Raw genomic sequence first — 20,662 nt, forward strand, 5'->3', positions numbered from 1 at the left:
TTATTGCTTATGATTTGTCAAAACAGTTCACCATTTAGACAGAAGAAAGCAGATAAGCATTTAAGAAACTGAGGATAATGTGAGCCTAGACATCCCCCATCTGCTACAGTGCAGTTTTAACTGATTTGGAGAAGACTGAGCACTTCATTAATGTTTACGAAAGCTTCCCAGCACAGAAACTCTGAACATTTTTATTAATGCCATAAAAATAAACAAGATAAAATTAAAAACTTCTCTGACACAATGATGTTCAAGAATATAACATCTGATTTTGGAGCTAGGGTACTGGAGATTAAAACATACCAGCTTCAGTCAAATGAGCTTAAATCCAAGAAAGCAACGCTTTTTTTAATCTATTGTTTGACAGAATCATCTCAACACAATGAGCAGAAAAGTAACCCCACTTCTCTGCTTAACCCAATTAGCTGAAAGAGACAAGAAAGTTATCCTCAGGCCTATTCTGATTTTGATATAGAATTATGTGTATATGCACAAGTCTGAGCAAGGATGTGGCTCTCTTTTCAGCCATCTTCTAGGTTCATGGGTCAGTTTTCAAGCCATGCCCATAAAAATTCCTCACTTTTACGGGCAACACTCAGCATTTATATTTCCTTGTATTGCAGGATGTTTAATTACAAAAATAAAATAAAAAAAAAAATCAAGGCTCATATATGAAAATGAAAACATTTTTGGGCCAACTTGTTGCAAGGTTTGGAATAAGAAGGGTAAAGACCCATTGGGTCTGCAATAGGCCTCCCTTCTCTTTGCTCAGAAAAGCACTGGGAGGGCAGCAGGAGCCTCCTCTCCTTGCCATAGATATAAGATTTCCTGTCCCTGAGCTCCACAGAATCCCCTTCATGGGCTATAAAGCACAAGAGAAGACGTATTACCCAGTTAAAAACAGTGTGAGATATCAGCTCTGCTGGAAGAAGAGCTAAAGGGCATAACGTTCCTTCTCTCAGGGCTCATATTAAAGAAATACAGGTGCAGGACTCCCCGACCAGACTCTGCTGCTGGGGAACACAGGGGAAGTTATGTGAAAAAGATGACCTAGGGAAAATTTCTCCTTTAGTTCCTTCTTTTGTAAGACAGGCTTGAGTTTTATTAATCAATTTCACCATGTTAACACACCTTGATCTATGTGACAAAACGTGTAACAGGCAGAAGTTTAATGCCAGTCATATTTACCTATTAAAACTACAAACGACTAGACCAGAAAATCCTGATGTGTTATTTTGCAACATTGAATCTGTTGGGTCAGCTCTGTGTCTACTGCAGGACATGTACAGATAGGCTTGTTTAAGTGTTCTGCAACAGACCACCAGACATGCAAGAACAGCCTATTTTCAAGTGCTGATCAGAGATTTTGTGACTAATAAAATCAAAGGCCAGGGAACAACAGGAACAAAGTTACCTAATGAACAATGCACAAAATACTGCTTTGCAGGAGCAACAGCAGACATGGCAGAGGCTGGTCAAAACAGCAGTGTTCTGAGTGAGAGTGCACCCCTGTAACTTCTGCCTCTCTGTCAAGAAGCATCTCTGCTCTTATTTACCTTTTTTTTTCAGGGAAAAGGCAGCAAACTGCTGTGGTTTCACCAGTGACACAGCCCTTCAGTGGGGGCACATATCAGCATAGTCCCTTTCCCAAGAACCAGCCTGACCCTGCACACCAAACCTGAGCCAAGTCTTCAGTGCACAGTGGTCTGGTATTATTTGTCAGCTGTCTATACTGAGAGCTGACTCCCTGCATGACTGCAGTCTTCTCCTGGTGGCTAAAATGCACTTCCAGGAAGTGTGTGCTGCTTTAAGAGGCCATGCCAAAAATGTCTGTCTTTGCAGAGTCGCTTTTTCCCTTGAAAACTCACCTATGCCACTCTATATTGAATTGCAACAGTGCTTCAGAGTCCCAGTCACAAACAAACGCACACTGTTTGTTAAGGAGTGTGCACAGAGGCTATCTTGAAAAAAATCCTACTTCCCAACAGTTAGCAATGTTCCAGAAAGGAAGTTTTGTTATAAATTCCAACCTGATGTTCTTATGCAGATAATTAAATTACTGGGTCAAAATCTGTCATTCACCAATCTTATCTATCTTATAGATAGATAAGTGATCTTATTTATCACACAAAATTATTTTGTGTGATCTTATTTATCACACAAAAAAACCCAAATTAGACATATACTCTTCATGGATAATGATCCCTTGCAAGTTGGCTACACTTACTGAAACCTTGGATGCAGGTTTTATGGAAAAATGTCTTCTATCCTGTGCACCAACAGCACCTTGCAGGATGAACCCCAGAAGAAACAAGCCATTCTATGCTATCCCCAGCGAATAAGATCTACCTGAGTTATGGAAGGTCGCTTTTCTTTTCCTTTTCTTGCCAATGTGTCCAGTCCTTTTAGAGAAGAAAATAAACCCTTCTTACTTCGAACCCTTTGCGACAGAGACAGGGTACGTTTCCTGAGAGCAGCTTCATCCCTGGAGCAGATCTATTTGAACATAGAGACAAACCCTCCTGTATCACTTCTATAACAGCAAATTATTGACAGTTATTTCAACCTGAGGCATCAAATGGGGGTTACTTCAGTTCATCTCAGTGTAACATGCCAAAGTGCAAGGACAATGTTTTAAACTTTCAGCAGTGATGCTTGCTTCAGTATTCCAGGGTCGTGGCAGCATAATTTTTTTGTCATGGGGCAAAATTAGAAGCCACAGGAAGGGAGAATCTGAGAAAATATTGCTCTGTAAAACAAAAGCTAATAAAAGGGCTCTGAAGAAGAATAATAATGTATCATTCAGATATGAAATTGCTAGAGGAAGACAGACTCTCCAAATTCCCAAGCATAGGAGATAAATGCTATGGCATTGAGTTATTAACAAAGAATGGCACAAACCACACAGATAAAAACAGTGGCAGAGAGGAACACATTCCCTGATGGGTCTTTCAGTACTACCCTCTCTGCCAAGATCAGCCTTGCAGCCTTGCCAAGGTTAAAGAGCAGAGGCGAACCTGCTGCTGCTGTACTTCCCTTGAAGCTGAAGGGGTGACAAAAGGCTACAGCAGCTGAGGAACTCACTCATTCTTCTTTAGAAACACAACCCACAGTTCTTTAAAAAAGTGACATTTAATTTTGAATTGTCTCTAGCTTTAGCCTATTCTAAGAATACTTCATTTTTAGGAGGGACTCCAAGTCTGGAGTCCTCTGAGACCAAAAAAAAAAAAATAAAATAATCATGGCCATATCCTGTAGAAGAAAATGCACTTGCAGTCAAGGAGAGAGTGAGAGGGGTACAGGGTTGCCTAAGCAATGCATGTGGGTGCATCCATGTATTATTCCAGCACAACTCCACATTTAAGCACATGGTGATTTTGTGTAACACACCCATGAAAGTGCACTTGGACTTACCAGTGCATGGAAGGATGAGACAGAGAAAATGCCGAGCCTCCCCAGTGCCAATTTTGAAGGACGACTGGCAGCAGCCAAAAGGCTCTTTGGGTTGGGGAGCTCCCCACCTTGCAAACTGGACAGGTAACATCGCATTCGGAAAAGGTCCATGTTAAATTTTTCCAGGTTCTGTTCCCATTGCTGGATCTGTTTGGATATAAAAAGGGACAATTAAATGGGGGAAAAATGTCTTTGTGGGCTGCACTGAAAATTCGAGCACTACCCCAAACCCATTGTAAATTGCTTTCATCTGGTAGTATATGAATTAGATTAGTTACTCTCTGCCAAAACACATTCAGTCATATTGTGTTACATCAACCCTAAAGATGACTTGAAATAAAACAAAGCTGGTGGTCTTAAACACATACTGACAAGATGAACATACCATGAACTTCGGGTAGTTTGATAGCCACAAAAATAGTTACGTAAAAACACAACCCTCACAAAGGCTTGCTTTCTTTTTTTTTTTTTTTTTTTTTTTTCTTTCTTTCTTTCTTTCTTTCTTTCCTCCCACACCCCCTTTTTAGGAAATTAGTCTTGTTTTTTTAGCTTAGATTGTGTAGCTGGCTGGCTGAAAGCAAAGTAGAAAACAGCTACTCTAACACACTGCACAAAGCAAAATAGCTGCAGTTTTAGGTTCTCTTCATTCTTTACTACCATCCTACGGTTCCTCTAACTGTAAACAGGAGACAATACTCATGGTTCTTGCTCTGACTAATAGGGTAATACATGATTACACCCAGGCAAACTGCATAAAAACAGCTATATAGACCCAATAAAAACCACTGCCCCAAAAGTAGGAATGTAAGTATGCAATTCTTAAAATATCTAGCAGAGGTACATGAAGATGAAACAACCCAGTAGCAATATAAAATTAGGAAAGTGAAGACTAAAACATTTACTATACTGAAAGCTCTGAATCAAGGTTTAGATGACAGATTTTAAGATATTTGTGTAGATACACACTGATTTAAACAAATATATTCACACATTTAAAACATACACACTTATTTAAGCACATATTCTTATGTACTGCACCAAAGTAAAAATTTGCTCTTCATTTCCCCAACTTACACAGTGGTAGTTGCAGCAAAAATCTGCCCTGCAGATTGTACAATTAATGTACAGCATACAGTAATACCTATAGGTAGTGCAAATAAAAAAGGCAGCAAGCACATTGAAAAATGAGAAGGCAGAAAAGGCACGTCTACTAGGTCAAGGTACACCAAGATTGTGTACTGACAATTGTTGAAATCTCCTGCCAACACAGATCCTCCAATGTCAGCTCCAGTCACTGCACGCTGCCTGTTCAACAGGTGGTTTAGGGCTGTGGAGAAAGTTCATCACGTTTTCTCTAATGAGCATTGGCTTCATACCTTTTTCTGGCACACCTGCCTGTCCCCACATGCCCAGGACATTACCACCTCACACTGAGGTTAGCCAAGGCTGGCACAAGCACCTTTGTGACTCATGAAACAAGCTGACAAATATAAAAACCTTAGGTGGACTATGCCCTTTAGGCTCGTTTAGAAGCAAAATCAGTTTAGCTTCCTTATAATGCTGCCAAATATTTCAAGAATTAAACAACTATTTTGACACTTTACTTTCAAGAATTAAGAACTAAGCAAAGAAAGGGCAAAATAGGCCCTGTTAACAAAACAGAGCTAAGGTTTGTACAACAACCAATAGGGACCCCACCCAGTCCAGCTTCCTTACACATGTGCTCACAAATTTTGGCATCAGTTATTTTTGGAAGTAAGAGGTATTTGGTAAGTAGGGTGAAGAAATAGAAGACAATATACCATTTTGTACAGGTATGAAATTAAAATTGCAATTTACAGTACACTTAAAAAACCTTTCAAAGAATAACTACTAAAAAGAAAAGAGAGAATTTACAAAAGCTTATCATGAGATCAATTCTCAGAAGTCTAGTGAAAATGGACAGAGATAGACATAACTAAGATGCCTTATCTAATCTCTCATCACAAACATTTGAAACACACATCCTCTGCACTCCAGAAAGAATAATCTTTCTTTTCCTTGGGTTTATTTGATAATTTCCCCTCTTTTTATGCTTTCTTTGTGCTCTCAGATGCTTCTCAGGGCATTCTTCTGCTTGCCAGTACTTTACGCATGGGACGACTCCAACAGGAGACTGCGAGATGAGCTGTTTCTCTGTGTCAACATCCAAGTAGAACGAAAACATGGTTGTCAGCTTTTCACAAAGCCAAAAGCTACAAGCTCAGGTAATGTCTTTCCCTTCGAGATGACACCTCTGTTGGTACAGAGCCAAGTCAACTTTTAACAGCTCAGGAACAGAGCAAGCCTTGTTCTGGGCACTGCTGGAGTGGAGCATCCTGTCCTCATTGAACATAGGCTGAGCAGAGGCATCCTTGTGTGTCTCGGGCTTTCTTCAAAATCCCCATTAAACATTTGCATGAAGTTGTATTTTAAAATAAAGATAATCTAAGAAGGGGGAATGGGGTACGACATGGGAGCATTCTGAGGAAAAAATTAAATTACATTGTTTATCAGTCACACAGGATACTGGCTAATCAGCTCCAAAAGCATCGGTAATCACAATGTTACATTTAATGGCATTAGCAAAAGCTGTAGGCAAGGAATTTCTGGGATTGTCTTGTAGTCTTATCAAAACCAGGGATGTCTGGAACCAATTGGAGACCGTGAACCAATACCAGCTGCTATTTGTCTAAGGCTTTTAAACTATGATAATTCTTCCTAGAGATTTATATTCTTGAAGAATAAACGGGAGAAGCACACAAATAAAAAAGCAACAACTTCAAAGCACAGTATGACCTGGTCCATGAAGTTAATTTACAGCCTGCAGACTCACTGCTGCAATCCCTACTCTGCTATTGTGTGAGGCAAATCTCTGCCCCACGTGGGAGGACTACCCGAAAGAAGGCTCAAGGACTTAACTTCATCATGCACAGACAAAAACAGCCCTTTTGAAATCTGCTCAAAAGCAAGCAGAAAAAAGTGGATGCAGCAGCCAGCTGTGGGAGCAGGAATGGGTGACAAAGGCTAACACCAGCATGAAGTGAGTCTGAAAAGATATAAGAGATATGGCCCCAAGTGATGTATACCAAGACAAGTCAGCATATATGAAATGTGAAAGCATTAAAGGGTCTTTCCAGAGGAAAGGGAGGATATTATTGTCAGTCCAGGTAAATGTTAAGCAAGGATTTCTCTGTTTAATGGCAGCATGAAAGAGCTTGGGAGAAAGGCAAGAGGGGGACACCCAAATAAATGTATCAAACCTAGCAGGATCCTGTAAGGTAGAGTGGAAAAGGAAGCTGTGGTAGAGAGATAAGAAGCAGTGAAATGTGGGAAGCCTTGAGAATTATTTAGCCTGGACCAGGAGAACTCATGCAAGGAAGCAAAGACAAGACAGTAATTATGTGAGGGGTAAGCTTTTGCATCAAAGACTTAGTGCAGGATTGAGCTATTAAGAGCTAACACACAAAGGAAGATCAGCATGGTACTTTTGGCAGTACTTCAGCAGTAATGATCATTTTCAGAACATAAATAGTCAATTCTCCTCCAGGTTAGTGAAAAATCTGTTCAGGCACTAAGAAAAAAAAATGCAAATTAATTATATTTTAAGTCGCACAAACAGAGGGGCTAAAGGAAGTTGTTTGAAAGCAGATCTCTCTCAGGTCAATAAACCTGCTAGGTTTTCTATGCTTAAACATTAAAGTGGGAGCTTGGGAAAACAGGGGTGAATATATACACACTAACAGTTTCCAGCATGTGATTTGGGGATTCATAATGCCTACATGCTCTACAGTTCTCTTTGCAGGTAACATTTGCAGTGGCACCAGCACCTCGGCTGGAACAGGTTTGGGGTGTGCAGACTGAAAGGGAAAGCCTCAACAGTCCCAGTGAAGGCAGTGTGGCTCAGGGATGGCCCCTGGCCCCTCGTCCTTCGTACACTACAGTGCGAACAGTATCCTTTGGGGGACTGAGGAAGAATTGTCTCATTTGCAAACACACTTTTTACAAAGTAAAAAGAGCTCAGTATAATAAAACCCAAACCAGTGTGTGAATGGTGTAAATCTCAGCCAGAAATGATGCTGCATCAATCCAAGGTAACAACATGTCAAGGACCTAGAAGAAGGATGGAAAAAACTTCCTGAACAGCTCACCTGATAACAAAACACCAGCTTTTCACTTGGCACCTATTCAAAGGAGCACAAAAGAAAAGATGTACAGGAAGGCAGGCCTTCTCTCAATATTTAAGCCTTCAAAATTGATTTTATTTAGTAGTAGTTCTTATACCATGCAGAAGCATGAGGGCCTTGCTGACACAATTCACTACCTATAGCAATAAAAATTCTCAATTTTTCCCTACACAATCTCTTATTTTCAGATGGAAAGTGTTTCTGCAGGCTGATGTACGGAACTCTATGGATTGAGAAGAAACTTCTGCTGCTGTTCTATATGTACAGCTTTTCAACCACATTGCAAACAACACCAAACTCTCTGCATTCCAGTCCTTGGTTCTCAGACACAATACATATTGTATCCATCTGGAGAAATGAGTCACTTGGTTTCTGGGGACAGGGAACAGATTTTTATTGTCATTACTTCCTAAAGAGAACTCAAAGAAGAAAAAAATCACTCTTCCAGAAATTCCATTACTTCAGAAAACACTACTGAGATGCTATCATAACTTTTACTTTAAAGACATAAAGAAGGCATTGTAATAGAGTACAACATTCATGTGCAATTAGCAACACTTCATTCTTCATTTGCATGGTGACTTAAAGGAGGTTAAGAAATCTTCCTGAAAAATCAAGACAATGGAGGTTTTTTTACAATAAACGTCATCTTTTTGGTTGCATTGGAGGAACAGAATTTTCATAATTTTTAACCAAAACAGACAGAGGTAATCTTATTTCCAATACCACTGATAGCATAGAAGTGGACACATGTGTACCCAATTTACATCTTGTTGAATATCTGACGGAACTTGATGGTACCACATATATGTCTATAGCTAGGGATTTGAGTAAGGAAGCCACTGAATTTTATTATCCAGCTGCCCTCTCCAAAACCCAGATCACCAACCCTTTCTGAACAGGCTGCCCCACCAGCTCTATTGTATGAGATAATGCTGTGCAACTCCACATTCATTTTTCATTACTTTATGCTAAATCACTGCAAAACAAAGAGGGAAAATCACCCATCTGTAAAACAGTAACAACAGTTCAGAGAGAATGGAGATTAACTTTCCTAACTTTCTGTTAGGGAAGTGTCTGCCAACTCATTTCACTCCCAGACTACTACTACTAAGAAGTACTTTGCTAATGATGTAGGGAAGGAGCATCCTTACTGAAGAGTAACACCTGGAAAGAAACTGAACTAACCTCTCAGAAAGCAGAGCTATGCTTTAGCCAGTTCAAAGACCACACAAACTGAAGATCCATTCTAACAAGCTTGGACAATGGGGGTTTTTTTTCAGTTTAAGAGGCTATGGAAAAGTGAAAAGTTACTGTGTATTGAGATTCCAGTCTGCAGCAATGATGGCATGTGTTAGCAAAGGTCCCTGAAAAGACTGTCTTTGAGTGTTGTTGAGAATTTGGATCTCAATGTCAGAAAATATTTCATCAGATGCTTTATAGAAAGTTAAGACACGAAATTTGAGCTTTGTGGAGGCTGAAGAATAAATTCCCAGACCTATTCCAATCATCTTTCTTCAAATGCAAGAGAAAAGAGAGTCAAGTAAATTTTAAAAACAAAGAAATGAAGTTACGCTCTTTGTAAAAAGCTGAAGACTACTACAGGGAAAGGAAGAAAGAAGAAAGGTACTAATGGATTTAATGACTACCCAAAATAAACAGACCACCATCTTACTGATCCCTTTCCCTTTTTTTTTTTTTTTTTTTTTTTTTTAAATTGCGACAAACTACTTTTAGGTGGAGGACACACATGAAAACTTACAAAAAAAGTATCTCTAAGCATATGCCTGTTCTTCTCATTAATGCTTTACCATTTCAGTGCCTGCAAGTAAATACACATGTTCCCCACCCTCTGAAAAGTTAAGAATTATATGCAGAGAAAATATGAATCACATCAGAAACCTCTGAATAGCTTGGAAAACATGATTATACCAACATATTAAAATTTGAAGACAAAACTCCATAATGCTTTCAAGCAACTATTAATCATACTATTGTTCTAAAGTGAGACATCAGGATAGACTTATGTACCAACTGCATAAAAATTACACACAGGGCTGCAGTGCCCTCTCCTGCGAGAGAGATTTTCCACCCCATTAAAACCAGTTCTGCAGGCAGAGCAGCTTTACTTCTGCCTTAATGTGCAATATTTTGTTAAAAGAGCTCTGAATAAATGCTAATAATCCCTTTCACTAACAGGGCTCCGTATTTATAGCAAACACTGAGGTTTCTCTAGCAGGTTAAACATCTAGGAAAACCAAAACTTCTTTAAAGAAAGGCTTTCAAATTCATCTCAGCACCAGGAGATTGTCAAACTTGCTACCTTTTGTCCTAATTATCTTCATTTGAGGGAAGAAGTTACATATTGGGAGAATACCATCACACACAACGTATTTATTTTACATAGTAATAAAAATGTACGTGGCTGTAGCTGGCATGTGCAGACTTGTGAGATTTCCAGCCACATTGCCATCTTGCAGAAGCTTCATTGATGTCTTCTAAACTGACCAACATTACCAATAACTTTGTGAAGGGCTACAATTTTCTCTTAAACACTTACAAAGTCTATTATTATTAATCATACTATTATTAATATTATTATTGTTATTGGGCCAGTAAACGCAGATAGAGAGAATCCCTCATATAAGCCACAAGACTGAAAACATTTCTCAACCAGTTTGATAGTGTCAAAAACAATTACAAAAACATATAAAACAACAATTTCTCTAGAAAAGCAACATTTTGTCCTTTGTTGCTGTTGTTGTTTGTTTGTTTGCACTTCTGTTTAGCACTGGTTTGATCAATTGATTGCCTTCAAATTCACAAAATTTACCAGATAGTATCTGATGAGCCTCTCTAGTCCGTTTGCTGGACACCAAAAGAATGATTTTGTATATCAAAATACCTGTAGCAACCCTAGAAGTGCAAGTTTCCTTGTACAACTGCCTTTCAGGTGGTGGTTACAACCTGCTTTTTGTGAAACAAAAAAGGTTTTGGCCACTTTTAAAGCCCTGAGAATTATTAAGTCTTCAGCAGAGAAGTATTGGTTTTAAGTCAATACAGAACTGAAAGGAAAGAGCAAGTTGACATTTGGTGGTTGTTTTTCTAAGGAAGAGGATGGAAAAGGAGAAAGGCTATAGAAATCAGAGTTTCCAAAATAATTCTCCAGTGAAAATAAGTTCTTTCTTACATAAAAAACCACCACAGTCCTTCTGAAGTCAATCACACTGTTTCCGCTGGCTTCCCAAAATAAATCACCAGTGAAGATTTCCAGCACAGGATGCATGGCATGCTTAACAAATACAGTATTGGCAATACTATGTACTTCAGCATGGAGGAATAATATCTGCCACATGCTTGAAACACCATCAAATTTACACACAACCAAAACCAGAATTCATATTCTCTTGTTTCTCAAAATAGGCAAAAGACAACTAAACAACCACAGTTACTAAACAACTACAGCTACATATATGCAAACTATTCCCTCAGGAATAACGTTTTCCCAAAATCATTAGCTTACTAAGTATACTAAAAATTCTTGGTTACTAATTACACCAAGATTTTCTTTTTTCTTTGCAAAAGCCAATCTGAGACAACAAAATAGAAGATTAGGCAACCAAGTTATCTATTGACTTTTCTCTGAAGTGACTTTGCCGGCAAACCTTAGGCAATTGTAAGGAGAGATTTTAAAGAGATCAAAGGGATCAAGAATGGAGAAAATTCTTGCTATAAATTTATTCTTTGCCAACTACTGGATGTTTGCAATGATCCATTTCATTCCTTGTGACAATGGTTTGCCCCCATTCAATGTTCTGAGACACACACAGACAGGAATAAATCTTCTGCAGCCCTAGAGAAGGATTTCAATTCTACGGAATGAAGCCAGCTTCTTTCAGAGCTGGAAAACAATGACAGTCTTTCAAGGATAAGACATCTAAATAGCAGATATTAAGATATATCATTAATACTCTTCAGCTGACTCTAAATGAGCTACTAACAGGACTATCTGATGAGAGAGGGCTAAATTAAGTTAATATACATCAGGATTTTTCCTCACTGCATCACGTTACAAGCACTAGACATCTGTAGAAATCTGTATGTTCTTCTAGGTCTCAAAGCCTACTGCAATAAAAGGATGCTTAACATTTTTCCTCCTCCATTCACCTCACTCAGCTCTGGAACATGAAATAAAGTGACCTGGAAATAAATTATGAACAACTGAGCACTCAAAGGGCTTATGAACATCTGCACCACAAATCTCTACACAAACCTGCATGTTATTTGAACTCTACTCATACAGTTTCAGACTCAAGTGTGCCACAAGAGACTGGCAAGTGAAGTCAGTATTAGTCAGTCTGCTCTTCATCAAGTCCAAGTCAGTAGAGAAAGAATTTTAAATATTATAAGCATCGAATCCCCAAAATTACAAGTGTTTAGGTAACCAAAGAAAAATAATTATGCTGTATTGGTTCAAAGGAAATAAACTTCATTTGCTACTCAAAGGGCCATAATATGCAGCCTGAAGTACTGACAGAGGAATAGTTACTCTGACTGGAAAGGCAGGTAGGGATGGACTCTCCAAGACCAGTCAATCAGTTCAAATTATCAGAAGTCTTCTTTAAGTGGCCTAATAAAGCTAAAGATAGAGCAGTCTCAGTCCACAGACCTATTTAGGCTAAACTACTAGACAAGTTCAGTGCACAATATGGTAGTGAGGTGGTTGGCTGAACACTAAGCATGTCTAAATAATTAAAGCATCTTTTTCCTGTTACTACCTGCAAAACTGGGGGCATGGGCAAGACGTCAACACTGCGAGATGTACTTCCATAAGGTATCACTGGAGTGATTCCTGGTTCACATGCTAGAACTGAGAACAAAGCAAGGCTTCATGTTTGTTCACCACCACACATACTATCAGGTGATCATGAAATTTAGATATGGCTAAATTTCAACTGGAAGCACATGGTTTTGTCTGCCACTACACAATAAAGTTGGAGGAAGGACTAAGTATTCTTCGTGTGCTGTCTTAAGGTGCAGAACAATACTGCCAAGTACCTACTCTTCAATCTTTTCTGCAATGCAATAATAAATTATTCACAGAACATACTATATATTCTGTGGTATGCAATGTAACGGCTAGATATTATTAACATAAAACAGTGAAAATTAATTACATTTTCGCAGAAGAAGCAAGGAATAACTTTGTGCTCGTAAAACAAAACAGTCTGATGTGCAGCTTTGAGGAGCTTTCCTCCTGCACTGCTCTGGATTACTCTGGCAATAATTACAAGGACTGTGCCAGCTGTGCCCAAGACAATTACTTTCAGGCCTAGAAAGCACAAACAGAGACCAAAGCAAGAAGTAATGATAAATAAGCTCTCATAAAAAAATACATTTTCCAGTACCTGATTTTCTATGGCCTTTCTGTTTTTCGGATCACTAACAATTGAGAGCTGCAACTCTGCCATCTTTTTCATTTTGCTATCCATGTCAATCTTCTGGAAGAGACTCTTAGTCTGATTTTTCAGCAGCCTCACAGTGTCCTCTTTCCCAAGCTTCTTTGCAAAGAGGGAGGCACAGGCTGAATGTATGGCAGTAACCCAGTTTTCCAGATCTGTCTGACTTGTTGCCTGTGAAACCAATCAATAGTAAAACGTTATGAGCAGGTAAGAGGAAAAAAAAATAAAATCAACAGTGCTAGGGCATGAAGTGCTTGATGGGTTTACTGTCATCTTAGGCACTTTATCTTAACCAAGTGACATAAGGTTGTCTTTAGAACTGAGTAAATAGAAGAAGTGTGAGATTTTCCTGCACTCCATCATGACTTGTCTCCAACCTTCATCTTCTGCTTCTTAGACATTCAAGGTCTAAAAGCCCCAGGAGCACAAGAGCCACATAAGCTGTGGGAAAGATGTGACTTGCGTCTTTCATCCCTCCAGATAATTAAAGTAAACCCTAACAGATATCAAAGACAAACCTTCACTTCTGCGACAGGAAAGAAGATTTTATATCTGACATTCTGAAGAGAGGTATTTGCTTACTTTAAAAGTGCCAAGTTAGTGAAGAGGCAACATTGAGGTAAAGAGAATGCAATCTACACAAAGTATCTCTGGAGATATGTAAAAGTGTGCCTATGAATCAGCATGTTTCTATGCAGGCAGTTCTTTATTAACATTTCCAGTGGTGCGGTTGAGCAGCCAAAATATTTTGATTATTTTTAGCACTCTTTCCTGAGTATCTTGCTCAAAAAAACTCTCTGTGGTCAGCAGATTCAGGGTTAGGCACACCATTCTGTAAGGGTGGAATAGTAATAGATGTGAAAAAAAAATGATAAAAAGTTATTTTATTAGTTAATTTTTTAGAAGCTTATGATCAACCAGGTACCCAGAGCTTCTTTCAGATTTGTGATCCTTGTTCTTTTTGTTTCTGAACCATAATTAAATGAGCCAACTGGTGTAATACCTGAAGTCACGTACATTTAATATTATAAAAGTGTAATGCAACAGGTGCAGTTTTGCTATTATTTTTAAGTCAAAGGCACAAACATGATGTGTGTGTGTGTGTACCTACAATCATATATATAAATGCATGTGTAGACTCACAAACACATCCTGAAATGGAAACAAACACCAAGTTATGCATGCATCCTGTTACCTGAAATAGGTAGACATCTCCAAAAGAATTGCTGAGACAGAACACATTTTCTTTCTTGGGATGTTCTGGAACAGACTGAACTATACTGTCTTCTGCAAACAGGGCGTATCGAGGCAGACTGCTCTGCTCCATTGAGTTCCTTCCATAGGTCTCATAAAACAGTAGAGTACAACCTTTTGCAGTTCAGAGGGACAAAAAAAAAAAAAAAAGAGGAGAAAGTAAGTTGTGGATCTCCTAACATTATATAATGTTTCTGTGAATTAAGACACTCTTCAGAGACAGGGAACATAAGTTCCACTCCTCTTTGGAAACAGATTAAAAAGGAAGATCTTCTACACAGAAAAACAGGCAAAGTTAATGATGAATTTACCAATGAAAAGTTGAAACAGATATCTAATAGGGACACAACAAACATCTATGAACTTAACAAATCAGGGCACCTCAATATGGAAACATCCAAGTGTTAGGGTAGGATGGGGTTTGAGCAATCTCCTGTATGGAAAGATGTCCATGTCAATGGCAGGGAAGCTGGACTAAAGGTTCCTTTTGACCCACAATATTCTATCAGTAAACTCAACCTATTAAAATGTTAAGGAATGTAGAAGAGATTAACTCCTGCTTAGTTAAATCGGCTTTTGTGTCTCTTTATTGAACCAATAAGCTGTCTCTCTTAACATAATTAAGAAATTTTCGTATTTGTTGAAAAGATTTGCAGAATCTTTTTTCTTCATACAACATGCTTAGTGAATAAACTTCTCAAATTTAAACTGGATTTCCTTGAAACTAGCTGAAAATTGGAGACTCAGACAATTCTGAGTAATTTAAAACAGTTTAAAGGGCCTGAATTTGAGCATGTTCAGTCTTGTAAATAGTGTAATATCTAAGGTATGAAGCTTGCATCCAGAAAGCAAACCTCATCCTTGATGATGACAATCCCAAGTATAACAAGTGGAATTACTTATGGAGGAGAGTGGAGGAGATTTGATCTCAGCAGAGGACACTTGATCCTAGTCCACAGCAGTATGACTACAGTGCCATGTTACCTTTGGCAGTGAAGAAGGGCCTGTCCCCTCCACCCCTGACAGCCTTTCCTTCCTGCCTCATGTTATAACCCACTGTCCTCTGAGACACACCAATTTGCCTGTTCAAGGGGTCATGGACTGAACTGCACTTCTAAAATACCATTACAAAGGGAAACCCATATCAGAGATTTCTGATCAAATCATCTATTGACTGAAAAGTTTTCAGAGTAAGGAATCTGATACACAGAAATACCTCTATACTACATAAATGCACCTCTTCCTGTTAATGTCCAAAGTCACTGGCAGAATATTTTGGGTAAGAACAAATCCTATAGATGTGTTGGGCCTATCTTTTCCCTCACTGTATATTCTTTATGCCACTGAAACACTTGGAGAACTCTGCAGTTGGAAAAAAAAGGACATGGTTTGTACCACTCTGCATATCAAAAATATAATTTGAACCTAACAGGGCAAATTAAACCAACAAAACCAAGTCTTCTCTTGTATTCAGCAGTAGCAACATATAACTGCTTCCACTTCTGCATTTTAGGAAAGTACAGAAGTTTAAAGTTCTTAAGATTTATTTTTAAATATTTCCATATTCCCATATTTCCCCTATTAGCTCTAAGTAAAGATAAGTTGTATTTTATCTTGAGAGTTTATATGTACATAAATAAAAATTTTTAAGGGCATGCATGTATGGTTTGGTGTAAGGCACCCCAGGTAAATCTTTGGGTCAAGTCCAGCGATCCCTTGAAGCAGCTAGTTTCATAAGCTCTGTCAGACCCACTGGGACTGATTGTTGTCCAAGTATTTTAATTAAAACTTGAGCTGAAGGGGGAGAGCAATGGGAAAGCAATTTCCCTTGTTAAAGGTAACTAATTGAGCAGGACAGACAGAAAAGAGAATTACTCTTGGTACACAGTTACTATTCAGGCTCAAGTCCTAGTGGCCCTGAAAGTGGTGCAGAGGCTTCAGAACATGTATACTTTTAAGTCTGGCAGGTAACCAGGTTAAAAGCCTTCTGCATATTTATAATTAAACACACCTCAACAGAGTGCAAATAAACATGCTGTTCTCCATTTACATATGTGGTTATTTTAAGTCATGTTTTAAAATATCTTGGCTATTTAAACTTCAAGAACAAATTAAACCCAGATTTATTCAAAAACCTGTATAAAGAGAACCAAAGTAAGTGCCTTGATCTTGATATATATTATGAAAACAGAAGTATGCCTTGATATCCAGACAGGCAAGTTTATTTTGGAATCAGAAATCTCCACAGGACAACAAAGGTAAGAGATGAAGGAAATGAGGAATGTATATTTAAAACAGCTAGCAAAGTGGAAGAGAACTTGTACCATGAATGGAGCCATATCAACCGTTGAAGTAAAAAGCATTGTCTCTAACACTTATAACATTAGAAGTTAATAAAGCTTTTTACAAAGGATTTTATTGTTCATCTTTTTGTAGCTGCAGAAATTCAGGTAGTAAGAAGGGATGCAATTTTTTCAAGGTCAACAATAAGCCAATTTTATAGCCAAAAAAATTAACATGAAGAACCTAAATTGCTTTCCAGAGCTTCATTATCCCAGAAATGTACAAACTATTAGAATATAACATATTTCAGTTTAGAGTCTTGATAGAATTGTTTAGAAACTGAATTTTAGAAGATGCAGATCAAACCGTATTCATACTCCATAACGCAAACACACACAATAAGAAGGTGGAACTCAGGTACTGTTTTTCACTTTGTATACACTGCTTGTAAGCATGAATCATGCTATCTGATGAGCCGGGCAAGTGGTTTAAACTGTTAAGCTTGCCTACATTTTGATCCCTTGATAACAAGTCTCTGAATTATTTGGCAGAATTGCCTCATTCTAGCAAGTTTGCTTCTTTTCAATCAGCACTATCAAGCACAACATTACCAGCACTTGCTGTTTGCTGCTCATTTTTCTTCAGGTCTACACCTCTGCACAATTTAAAAAAGGGCAACCTATTGGAAAGATATTTTCTCTCCTCTAGTCCCAGATATGATAGGAAATTATCAAGCTTGATCACTTCCTATGATCAACTTGGTATTATATTTACTGAAAGGCAAACCGTTTGGACGCAATTCAAAATTAAAAAAAGCCTATTGACTCACCCATTAAATTTCCCTTCCTCCCCACAACACATATTATTTTCCTTCTTACACTTCCTGACACCTATACACTTCTTGTAGCACCCTCTGAGGCATAAATGGAGCATAAGGATCACACCTGCAGCAGCCCCCTTGAGTGGATTCCTCTCCTGGGTAGCTGTTTTCTCAACAGGTGCAGCTGCAGGAGATGGGAGCTGGGCATGCCAAAAGCCAGAAGGGGTTGGTATTGATGGGAGTGGGGAAAGTGAAAGACCACCCAGGGAAAGGAGGGAGACCTTCAAGTCCTAGGAATGGTTGCCTTGGGCACCACAGGACTTTACGTGCTGCTGCTTCAGCTTCCCCTGTTGTGAACCACACACACTTGTCTGTGCAAATGCTCTGGCACTGGGAGTTCACCTCTTCATTATATTGCCACCTAAAGTGCTAGAAATGAACTAAACATTTTTACAATAAACTACCCCATCTTTCAGTAAATTTCATAGCAGAGCCTAAGGAACAATGTCCTCTAAGAAGGAATTGGGCGCTAGCTACTTCTCCCAACCCTTAAATTTTGGTTCAATTTGGTCTTTGACCTCCAAACATCCAAAAGCATCTTCTAAGTCCCCAATCCAATGTGAATTCCACACAAACTAGGAATTCAGACAAAACAATGCCCACTATGGTATGAAACACAAGGCTTCACACACAATCCCAAAGACATTGAGCAGCACCTCAGCTCAGTGGGCTGCTTAGGCATGTGCTCTACTTTAGGTGGTGTGTACACCTTGTAAAGTCAGGTGTGATTTTCTGAACCCCCTAAATCCACTAACAGAAGCCAGCATGCAGGAAATGCTGCTGAGCCACAACAAAAAGAACTGCTGCTGCCAAGGTGAAGGATCAACACGGTGGTTTTACCTTTGAGAGTGACCCAGTACTGCTTCCACTTCCGTCGTGTGACCAGCTCCAGCTTCTTCTCCTTCTGCAGGGTCACCAAGGGTTTGAAGAACAGCCACCCTGCCTTGCGCACCACCCCTTGCTCTTTCTCATACAACAAATCCAGCTGCTCCAAGGAACTAAGGGATTCGCCACTGGAGTCTTCTGTTTCTGACGAGGTCTCTGTGTTCTCCAAGTTCATCCTGCTCATCTCCAGCTCCCTCATGAAGTTCTCATAAATGTTCTGCCTCAAGGCATCACTGCTGACAGCATTGGTGGACTCGCTTCTCTGGGACAGGGCATGGCTGGAGCCAGGAGACCACAGTAAAGTGGAGAGCTGTGATGGTGCCAGTGTGTCCGTAGTGAAGTTGTCCATTCTGCTGTCAAAGTATTCACTCCCATCTTTATACTTTGGCTCCTGTGCATAAAAGAAATTTATCTGCAATCAGTCACCAGAGCTACAACCAAAAGACATGCCTCATTTGTCTAGTAAATTTGTTTCATGTTTAACCACTTACAGTTCTTCATCTTTTCATCATTACATCATAGCCTTTGCCTCAGCCACTGACACCATGACTGCTACCATTCAATTTTTTCAGCAGAACCCCATTAAACCCACTAATCTGAGCATTTTGATAATTCTGGCACCTTTGAGTAATCTCAAATTTCACTAGAATCTACTGTCTTAAACCTGAGGTACTCCAGGAGACAGCTACATCCTACATCTGAAATGCAGGCACCATAGCTTGCATTGGTCTAAGCACAAGCAGGTGCAGTGACACAACAGGTTTTTTAATTATTATAGGGTTTTCGATACTTTGGTGCTATCACAGTGCAAGGTGGCTAGGTTTAGCTTCAGCACAAGGCTGATTTTAACCTCCACTTTCTATTTGTCATACCAACAGTGCTTAGCCAACAAAAAAAAGATCAAAAGTTGAGAATATTTTAAGCTTGTTAGAATTGATCAATTGACTAAAATCTAATCTAAAACAATAAATTATTTAAAAAAAGAAAGACACGCTTGCTGACTGGCTTAAATCCAGTCTCCAGACTGCAAAGCTGTGTATTTTCTGAGTTGCTGGGAACATCCTGAGAGTTTGATCATCCCATCAAGCACTGACAGGCCTTTTTCCTAATTGCAATGTGCAACTTCAACCCTTGGATTGAAAGGGTTGGCCAATTTTATTTGAAATAATCAGGCCTGATGGTATGACTTCAACTTTGCCTTTGATATGGATTCTAGAGTAGGCCCATTTCTTGCCACTGCTTGTCAATGTGGGACTTTGTTGGCAGATTGGACCTTTTCTCTCTTTAACCTTTCCAAGTAATATGCTGTCTGGTCCCAACTCTCCCAGGGACCAAGGATTGACCGGGATTTTCCTACTACTCAAAACAGAGCTCCTTGGACTAACTTCACTGTTGAGAACCACGCCATCCATCCTAAGAAGCCCTTTATTGTCTTCTGAACTCAAGCATTGCCAATGCTATTTAAAAGCAACCAATATTTAAGAACATAAAACACAAAAGACATGTTGCCTTTTGCAGTAAAAGTATGAGGGAAGAAAAAAGAAGAGACTGCAATAAACGATTTGAGAAGTGAAGCTATTACCCTCGGTAATAATAAAGCCATTATACTTTCAAGTTTAGACTGCCTCTCTAAAAGCATTTATTTTCTCACAGACTACTGTACTAAGAACAAAGTAAATAAACATTGGTCTCCTGCGAGCTGTTCTCCCCAGCAGCTTTGAAAACAACTACTTTTTTGTTTCTTTGCTTCTTACTTGACGCTCTTCAAAACTGCAGCGGAAAAGCTGTGCAGCATTTTGATAGCATCAGGATCTCCAGTGTGCAGCCAAGTCTGGGGTTGTACATCCTCCCAGGCAATGCCAGACAAACTACTTCTCCAGTAGCAGGACATTGCTGCCCATGGCCTCACAAAAGCCAGTTTGAACTGAAACCCACATTCCCTTACAGCACATCAAACTTCAAGTTTGGCTTTTCAGATCACTGTCCAGTGATCCAATTCTCCTGGTAAAGGTGCACCTTCCTCAAATCTTGTTGCAGAGTGTTAATTAGTGTTATCAAAGAGTGACTCCCTAAACATCAACAGTTTAGCTGCTTTTTTATATGGTAAAGGGAGGAAGATTGGCACATGGGGTAGCAAACCAGGATATAGTCCTTCATGTAACATCTTAATGCCACAAAGGGACTGTAGAACATGGATCGTACAACTGCACTGGCAATCTCCATTTCAGGGGGAAACTGAA

At 39.1% G+C, this 20,662-nt stretch overlaps 1 protein-coding gene across 1 annotated transcript in view; it reads right to left on the bottom strand.

The window, feature by feature from the left end:
* Positions 1-20,662, bottom strand: part of TIAM2 (TIAM Rac1 associated GEF 2) — a 139,917-nt gene that overhangs the window by 61,955 nt on the left and 57,300 nt on the right. Inside the window, exons 6-10 of the mRNA XM_083856087.1 lie at positions 18,378-18,813; positions 14,316-14,488; positions 13,067-13,291; positions 3,415-3,600; positions 2,350-2,496 (exon numbers count right to left, since the gene is read on the bottom strand). Of these exons, the coding sequence (XP_083712213.1) occupies positions 2,350-2,496; positions 3,415-3,600; positions 13,067-13,291; positions 14,316-14,488; positions 18,378-18,813 (1,167 nt within the window). The remainder of the gene's footprint in view (positions 1-2,349; positions 2,497-3,414; positions 3,601-13,066; positions 13,292-14,315; positions 14,489-18,377; positions 18,814-20,662) is intronic.

Source organism: Zosterops lateralis (genome assembly GCF_965231275.1).
Source record: "Zosterops lateralis genome assembly, chromosome: 3".
In the NCBI taxonomy this organism is placed as follows: domain Eukaryota; kingdom Metazoa; phylum Chordata; class Aves; order Passeriformes; family Zosteropidae; genus Zosterops; species Zosterops lateralis.